Below are 9773 nucleotides of genomic sequence, written 5' to 3'. Positions count from 1 at the left end.
ACCTAAGTAACTAGTTTGCCCGTAAGCTGGTAAGAGCAGTAAATTAATTAAATTGAATTCATTATTAACTAACATAAAAAAATAGAGTCTCAAAAAAAGACTAAGTAGGTAGGAATTACAAAACGGAGCGTGAAATAAGCAACATTAAATAAATAGATAAGTAGGTAGTGAAACACAAAATAAAATGAATTATTAATGAACAATACGAGTGAGAAATAATGCGCTATCTCCATGTTAAATAGCAATAAACTAGCTCTTCACACGCTGTTAACTATCAAACTCATCGGTGTTAACATGAAAACGAATCTTAACACGAAACTTGTTACTAATACCTCTCCGCTACTAATTGAATTCAGTTCACAATTCGTTTACTCAGACCACTCGTGAAATAGCAGTTGAACGTAATTACATTACCTACACTGTTCGAGAACAGACAAAAGAATTTAGGTAGAGATGTAGAGAACTGTGGAAATGGTGACGCGATAATTCAAATCGCATAAAAATGAAACTTGCAAACAGTAAGTCGGACTGCGAGTGGAGCGAAACAAACTTAAATTAGTTGTTGAGTGCGTCTGCCGCAGCAACAGCATGTCGCGGTGACCGCCGCCGCCGCGCCGCCAGCCGCGAGCCGCATCTCGCGCGCCGCACAAAAGATACGCCGTAACGAGCTCAATTGATGAACCAACGGAAACGTGTCCAATTAGAAGGAGGCGGCGGGCGCGGGCGCGGAGCGAGCGCGATGTCCCCCGCGCCGCGCCGCATTAACCAGATTAGCGGAGCGGAGCGCGCGCGAGGTGTGGCGGCGGCGGACACCTCGAGCCCGCGACCAAAAAACAACGCGGCGCCGCGGAGCCCCGCCCGGCGCGGGGGCGCGCGGGGAAACACGCGCGATTGGGCGGCGCGCGCGGGAGGGGTGTCGCGCGCGGCGCCGCCGGCGGCCAGTCGTTTGACGCCTGCCGCGCGAGCGGGTGTCGCTACGGGAAGAGCGAGTGTCGCACGAGCCGCCAGCCGGCGCGTTATGGACGTTGCATGAGCGGGCGCGAGCGCGACCGCTGGAGCCGACGGGCACGCCGGTCGTGGAGCGCGCGCCGTGGGCCCCGGGCGGCGCGGGCATGCGCTTCGAGGGCGCGGAGCGGCGCGACGCCGTCGCCTTCCACCCGTTGCTGGCGCCGCGGCCGAGCGACTTCTCGGTGTCGGCGCTGCTGACGGCCGGCGCGCTGCCGCCGCCGCCGTACCTGCCAGCCGCACTCGCCGCTGCCGCCGCGCTGTCCGCGCCCTGTCCGCTGCTCAAGCCGCCGCCGCCGCCGTACGCGCCGTTGCCGCCAGACGACGACGGTGTCGTCGACGACCCCAAGGTCACGCTCGAAGGCAAGGACCTGTGGGAGAAGTTCCACAAGCTGGGCACCGAGATGGTGATCACCAAGAGTGGCAGGTCAGTACGGCCCCGTGCCGCGTCGCGTCGCTCGCATCCGACGCCTGTGATCGTGTCTTACGGACGTGCCAGTGTTGTGTGTGATATGAACCGGCAAACCTTATGATACCACCTGCACTGACCGGTAAGTGAGCAGATGAGCAGGGCCTCTTGATAACTTCCATGTAACTCGCGCTCCGACCGGCCGCGCGGTGTGAGAGCCGCTCGCTCAGTCACATGGACTTGTTTACAAAAACAATTACACGTTTAGGCCTTTTTGAACTTCCACTTGCAATGAAAACTTACTTTTCATGAGTAGGCGAACTGTTATAATTAATGAGGCTGGCATTCTAGAGTGAAATCAAATATCAAAATAATGAGAGCGAAATCCAGTCAAGTTTAGCGTAAGTTATTCAAGTAATTGTGGCTTACCAGTCACGCTATTACGTCACATTGCTTAAATAATTACCACCAGAGGCTACGATACATTTCATACGTACTTACCTAATTAGATTTTTACCAGTCTTGTTGAAACTGTTGTTTCAGCTTTGCGCTGAGGCATGTTAAATGTTATTGGTTAAAACTATTTCTAACACAGTAGATTTCTCTTGTACGGAACACTCCTCGCACAAGTATAAATATTATTCTTGTTCAGTTTTTATAAAGTTTTTCTAATTACATTTCGCGATCACGTAGGGTGGGGATCTCGACATAGGCGTATTTTTTCGCCAAAAACTATCATCCGACGGAACGTGTTGTCGCATTAATTACTCCCCGAGGCTCGAAACCGTTGTTTTATTCTATTTCCTAATTTATTCCTAGTGTTGGACTGTGAAAAAATTTGGGAAAGAGTTACTAGAGCAAGTTTAGCGAAACGATAACGTAGAAAATATTGTTTTGATGTTAGGTATATCATAAGAGAGTAGTCAGATGATTCCTCATTGCGAAAAACAAAATAGTTACTGCAATATTTTTCCAGGAAATAGGTAGTCAGGATAGTAGTTTATTTGGAACTTTTCTAAACTCAAACAAGTTAGGTAAAATAAATGACAAAAAAATGAATGATTAAGGTTTACATTTAACCGTATAAGTGTTTATTTTGTTCAGAAATGTGTATTTGATAAATGTTTGCGTAAATTGCATACGGCAGATAATTCCGAGTTGAATATGCAAATAAACAAGCTTTATTTAATAATATGCATAATTCTGTCATCTGTCAAAATGTTGATATTGCCCCGATACGAGTTTTTGTCAGTAATAAATGAAGAATGGTGGGTTTATTAGTAGTTTGCGAATCGGAACTTTATTTATATTTTCTAAGATTTCTGTTTTACTTCTAAATACTTAACCTGATTTATTTTTTGCATACTTTTCGCAATATGAAGCTCTGATAATGAGTTTTTAGGGTTAGAAATAATACTTATTTAAATTAGTTATATTGTATCTAATGGGACACACCTATACATTATGTCTCTTAAAAAAAAATACCTATCCTTTGGTCCTATAAGGGAAAACTAAGCCATCAAATGTAGGAAACAAAACCAAACGTACCGCATGTATACTGCCGTGTTCAGAAAGAATTATAGTCAAACTATTTACAATATGTATGGTGCGTGAAAACTTTATGGTTTACTCGGTAGGTACCTCTCCATTTTGAACCTAACATGTAAGAAAATAATGGGACTCACGCACATCACAACTGACGAATTTATTTGACATAAACCGAAACGGGACACGCGAAAATTTGTGTTAGACACACAGAATAGAAGTGTGAAAAAAGCATAATTTTTATCTATGTAGGTTGGTAGTTTTGTCTATGGTGAGCATAGGATACTGGAGGTTCTTCTGTGGATTTGACGAAAATCGTATTTTATGTGATACCTACTAATTCATACAGGCATTTTATTTGCCATAGAAAATTCTTATATTATCCGAACATTCTTCTAGGTATGGCGCAAATTATTAAATTAATATGAAAACATTTTAGAGTTCCATAAGGTGCCTTATCCCTATGTTAATTTTAGCAAGGGGCTGGTACTTCTGAAACATAAAAAAAATGATTGAAACAGCAACAGAACATAGTTTTGAAAATAAATTGGCGATTATGCAGCAATATACAATAAAGGTCATTTTGATAAATAAATTGCTTAATTTTATTAGTTCCATTACGTAAAGCCACTTCATTCATAAAATCTATTTCAAAGCGAAAACATGTTTGTATTCATTTCGGTTCTATTTTTAGCAAATCAGCTGTATTTTTATCTATGAACTTGAAATACATTAATTATTGAAATTGTTTGTCATTGTGTCGCGTATTCTGTCGGTCACACCTACATTTTTACATAATTTAATTGATTTAAAATCGGACAATTCGTGCAATTTAAAGATTTTTTTCAGTTATAGATAATTTTCCGTGTTTTAACGTTCATCATGGCCCGTTTATAGGTCATTATAACATTATAAAAAAATAGAATATACCAACGCATTGACAAAGAGAAGTATAGTTACAGCTACAACTCTAACGCACCATAAAATATAGAGCAGGCACAAATAGTCCAAAAAAGATCAAATACACGAAAAAAATAAGTTCACTTGAACGAAACTCAACGATTCATGATAAGGAAAACAGGAAGAGTAAGAAAGGGTAACACTTCAAACATCAAAGGTCCCGGGTCCCGGGAAAAGTCCCGGGATCCCCGTGTAAAATGATGGACATTTTTGATGGAAGCGCCTCCCTCGAAACCTTTGAAATAAGTACCCCAAAACTTTTTCCCGCAAAACTCGGTAAGGACCATTTTTTTTCTCACTTTGCCATTATTGTGAGGGAAAAGTTTTTTGGAAATGCTGTAGGTACGTCGCTTCTATAGAAATTTGAAAAAAGACTCGGCAATTGCCGCAGACGCAAAGGTGTTTAAACTAAATCCTCAGAACTTCCATTAATAAAGCTTTGCTTATGAATTCTAAGTAAAGAAGGAAATTCTATTTCTTATTACAAGTTCTAAGCAGTTAAAGGAGTTTTCTACCTATATTGTAGCGTAGCCTTTACAAGCAAAATGCAACTTTTAGGCACACATTCGAAGTACAATGTAACAAATATGTCATCCACCTTTGCCACTCTCTTTGCGACAAAAAAATTGAATTCTTCTTTGAGCCTATTTTTTAAACAAGCAAAGCAAGGCAAAACACCAGTAGTCCGTATCCTACTGAGATTAAACTTGCCCATGCGCATATAATTACTGTTGACACTGGCGTGACATCTGACATGTGTGCAATGTCATTATGAGTCGACTGTCATGTTTTAAAATGACAGCTTATAGACAAATATTTGATTAGATGACTGGCAATTTTTTATTCTCCTTGGTCTATGGCTTTAATGTGACCGCTTTACGCATGTAACGCATTTCTGTTTTTTTTTTTGCATTTTATCACAGACAGTAAATGGTATGTTACTTTTTAGTATTTAATTTACTTTGACGCAATTGAAACATCGACAAGTCGGTGACTATAATTATGTAAAGAACTTCGCATACGAAACAATCTTTATAGACAAGTAATAAATTAACGCTAAACTAACAATTTATCCATAAATTGATCTAAACATTCCGAACACGTTGCGTTATAATAACTTAATCACTGCGCAGGATTCGAAAAATATTGCTCAGCCTATCATTATGGTAACTACGGTGCTTTATCCTAACTATGAATAAACTATACCTACTAATATGTAAAAGACGATAGATTTGTCTGTCTGGTATGTTAAAAGAAAATTTATTAATTTATGTAGTAAAAAGACGTCATGCTTTCTTCTATTTCTGTCATAGATCTCAATTAGCAACTGTACAATTGGTTTTTAAAGATGCAAAATACTACACATTTTACACCTCTACTTATATGTTATACTAGCTGTTTTCCCGCGGTTTCACTTGCGTCCCGTGGGCACTACTATCCCTACCCGTATAAAATACATATGTAACTTGGTAGTAGCTCGTAGCTTCCCAAGAGTGTGAATTTTTGTCAAATCGGCTCAGTAGCCTCGGAACCTTTAGGGTAAAAACAACAAAAAATGTTTCCTCTATATAATTATAGATAGATTTTAAGTAAACTAATTTATTTGATGGCCTTATGCAGTTTGTAAATTTACCTCGTTGATATAGGTAGTTGTCTCTTCAACTAGCGACATGGATAACTAACAGCTTTTTGCATTACGGTGCAACAGAATATTTGATTGCAAGCAAAACTAGTAATATTAGTTCTATGACAGGAAAATTAATGGCCGAATCAAAAATGTAAGAGGAAATTACAATGTTACTGAACAGTATTTTTATTGAATACTGTTTTATGTAACGTAGTTTAAGTGTTAAAGTATTCTAAAAGTACATTGCTAAATAGAAAACAATTGCGTTTCTATTACCTACTAATTACTTGCTTTATTACTTCTATTGCGATTTATAAATGTTGAAGTAACATTTTACGGCTAAACCACTGAACCAATAAACATAAAATTTGGTAAGCCTGTAGATCAAACCTTCCACTAAGATATAGCAAATTTTCATCAATTTACACCAATTAGTTTCCTCAGAAATTGAGAAAAACTAAACGCAAGACCAAGCTACAATGTAGTGACCAGACATCTATTATTTCTATTATAAACACTACATAACATATACTAACAATCAAATAAGATGGCGTCATGTCAATTATACAAATAATATTATTATTGAACGTTAATTTACTATCGAGATTTATTAATTAGAGGGCATCGTGTGTAGTTTATTTTAGTAATTATACAGGTCTTTGCAGGGCACGTAGGCGCCAGTAGGAAGTTTATCGTGAATTTATTGATGTACCTATTTCAAGGGGTACTGTCCTTCTAAAAACAGATATAAGGCGCTTTCCCGTACATTACATTCTAAACTGTTGGCCGACGGTTGGTTGACGGTTCATTTTGCACTTACTCGTGGATGTCCTATGATTTTTTTTACTGACCGAATACAATTCAACACCACCAGTTAATTTAGGATATTCATTTTTATGTGTAAAGTAAATAATAATTTGATCAATTTTTTTTTAATACTTCCGTGTTTTGACTAAAACCGATTTCTGCACAGAGATAAATTGACATTATTTTTTCTATCTACTTAATAAGTGAATGACTATATCTATCACCGGAAGACGCTGGATGCAGGCCGCTTCCAACAGGTATCTGTGGAGATCAAAGGGGGAGGCCTATGTTCAGCAGTGGACGTCCTATGGCTGAGATGCTGATGATGATGATGATGATATCTATCAAATTCGTGCACTATTTGAGTATCTGTATTTTTCTACACTAATACATATAATAAAGTCGAAATATTTTATTTTTGGTGCTATGTTTGTACCCTTCTTGCTCCGAAAGTACTGAAAGGATTTGAAAAAAATCTTTCGCAGTTGGAAAGCTCTTCCCGAGTAACATAGGCTATATTTTATCCCAAGGGAACACTACTAGTAGATTACACAAAAAAAAAATAAAAAGAAAAACACCTGGACACTTCCAATACATATGTAAAACTGATTTCTCGTTCTTGTGTCCCTGTCTATCACTCGTTAATGGCGTAAGAATGAGGGAGATAGTTGTCTAACAAGTGGTTTTAATAAACTTACGATAGTCTTTGATGTTAAAGTCTAGTGCAACTAATTATCTACGCCGTAGAGACTAGAGTGACTATCAGTTTGGAGTTTAGGAGGATAATCCTGGATTTGTATTGAGTATTTTTTAATTTATTTTGCACTTTATTCTTTGTTTTATTACAAAATACAGATCTATAAGTTTGCGTGCATTATTCAACCTTTTACAAGTAGAGAACTCAGATATTAATGGCGCCTTCCGTCAACACCAAATTGTCAAAATACTTTTTTCTTGTAATAGGGTAAGTATGTGAAGTAGGGACTTATAAACGAACGACTCAAAATATTGGACAAGACTTCCAATACCCAACTAGTCGTGCCACATGATACAGGTTTTTGTCATCCTTGAAAAAAAAACAGGCTCAAAATCAGAATAAAAATCCCTATAACAACTTCAATCTGGTCACTCTACCCCACCTGAGACCGGCTAGTCTACAAATGGTCAGACCAGACAACATAGTCAGCATTAGACAGCTGGCAATAGCTATTAAAATTCTACCCCGCTAAGTACTACCTAAGTTAGGTATAAGTACTCAAGTTAGTTCTAAGTGAGCTTCTATTGGAAATTCAATGGTAAGTGTCCGAGTGTTATATGGCGTGTTTATAGCTTTATATGTTATAGCTTCGTATATTATAGCTTGTACATAGACCACCTTAGTAGTGTTAGGTGGAAGTTTTACATGCTAATTTATTTCTCTGGTTTTCATGTAGTTTTTACTACTTGTTTTGCCTGTAGTGTCGTTCGCTTTTGCTTTGAGTAGGTAAACTTATTTCTAGATTCTGATATCTTCTTTTATTTATCACAAGTTAATAAATATTGTATCTTTCAATTCAAACATACCTACCTAAAAAACCAAAAATGGAGTGCTTTTAATTACCACTTTCACTAAACAATTTACCTACGTCAATATTTTGTTAATTCACTGTAGAAAATAAGCGTGTTAAAAATAGACACAAGATACACAAACTTACAGAGTAAAAATACTGAAAAAGAAATAGCAAAATTTCCATAGTCATCGTAGATCAGCAAATAGAAAAAAAAACTAACAACTGTCGCGAAAGTGGCAATTTATTAAACTATATGCGAACCGCCTATTACGTGTGTAGACACAAAATAGAGCCTGTTAATTACACCGCATTATCACATGACAAGGAATTTGTCACGCGATTGTGTATTTTGTGTGAAGGTATTAGAGTACATTTGTCATTGATAACGTGTTGTAGATACGCCGTTTTGAATTTGTAATAAGCGTTTACATTTCAGTCCTCATTTTTTTTTGAGGCAAAGCAACGGTACGCTCTTAAAAGTCCAAAAATTTTGAATATTTGAACACACAACTCGGCAATAATGAAAATTGAAATCAGTTTAATCAACAAAAGTATATCAATAGCTCTTTCAGTGAAATAAATGCAAGAGGCGTTAATAGCTCAAATGATTTCAGCAAATGTTTAATTTACACATCACCTTCTGCCTCTGCCAAACTACAAAATACATAAAACGAGCCCATGTTACTTGCCTTTTGGTGCTTTCCAGCAAAATAAGCTTAAGTTTGAACAACCGGTAACTGCAAATGCACTCTGTTTTCGCTACTCACAGCAGAGGCGAAAACTGCGTGTCAGATTTCAAACTGTTAGCCTGAAACAAATGTCGAACCAATGTTGAATATGACGGGGCCGAACACAATTTTCGTATCTTAATGTTTTTTTGAAAAATACACTCGTTTGTCACGTCGAGTCGATGGCAATCAATCTTATATTTTAGAGGCCCAGTATTTCGCCACGCACACGGCATTATCAGTGGTTCAATTTTTTAATTTAATTTATTCCAGTGATAAAGACTTTTCAAAACTTTTGACATTAACATCTTACATCATCAATCATACCCTAGTTTATTTTGCAACCTCTTTGAAGTATGTGACAATTTAAAGCTGCTTAAATTACAATAATATTCCTAATAATCCCTTTTTCTAATTTACCTACACCAACTTAAAAAATAGTTCTCTCCTTAAAAATTCACACAAAACGAGCGGCTTTGCATCATCAAGCCAGTGAGACATAAGTAATTCGGGCTTGGTCGCCATCTTGGGGGCGCGCCGTGTAACCAGATATGTAAACAAAACGATAATAAGTGGCTTATCAGAGCTCCCATATTGTAATTAGTTCAGTAACGTCGGATAAGTAAGATGTCGAAAAAAGAACTATTTTTGAACTTCGCGGTAAGAAAGGGAGATATAGTTTTGAAGAAAATGTTGTAATTGCAGATCAGTCTGTATGCAAACGTGTGATTCCTTCGGAAATCAGATGGTTTATAAAATATTTTTTATTGTAAAGACTGCGGTTGTAACAAAGATTGTTTTGGTGGCTTGTAGGAAGATGTTTTGTCATTGAAACAAAAGTTAAATTTTATGGAGATTAATGACTTATGCTGAGACAGCTAAGTCGTCTTAGAATATAGGCTACTTGAATTTCATCTCTCCTTGATTCTGAATAAATAAAGTCCTGGTCATAGAGAGCGTGTAGTTTTAGATCAAAGTGAGACGTTACTGGCAAATCGTTAGAATTAAGGATAGCTTAAACGTGGAAGTTTAGCAAACAAAAAAATCTTGTTACCCAAGCGAAAACGCACACGACAAATATGTAGATTTCGCATATCCAATGAGCTGATGAAAGCGTGGTGTGAATTCTATCGCAGCAATTA

General features: G+C 37.8%; 1 protein-coding gene across 10 annotated transcripts in view; it reads left to right on the top strand.

Moving 5' to 3' along the window:
• Window positions 1-911: 911 nt before the first annotated feature.
• The window catches only part of LOC124639711 (optomotor-blind protein), a 96186-nt gene continuing 87324 nt past the window's right edge, over window positions 912-9773 (top strand). For 3 of the 10 annotated variants that reach the window (XM_047177172.1, XM_047177170.1, XM_047177163.1), the window contains exon 1: window positions 920-1432. In XM_047177172.1, coding sequence (XP_047033128.1) covers window positions 1113-1432 — 320 coding nt within the window. In that variant the 5' untranslated portion in view covers window positions 920-1112. Of the gene's footprint in view, window positions 1433-9773 lie in introns of all 10 variants that reach the window. The other 7 variants (XM_047177168.1, XM_047177166.1, XM_047177169.1 and 4 more) reach the window with 7 other exon arrangements.

This window comes from Helicoverpa zea, chromosome 19 (genome assembly GCF_022581195.2).
Source record: "Helicoverpa zea isolate HzStark_Cry1AcR chromosome 19, ilHelZeax1.1, whole genome shotgun sequence".
Taxonomy (NCBI): domain Eukaryota; kingdom Metazoa; phylum Arthropoda; class Insecta; order Lepidoptera; family Noctuidae; genus Helicoverpa; species Helicoverpa zea.
Note: the sequence above shows the minus strand (reverse complement) of the source record. Positions and strands in the feature narration are given on the sequence as shown.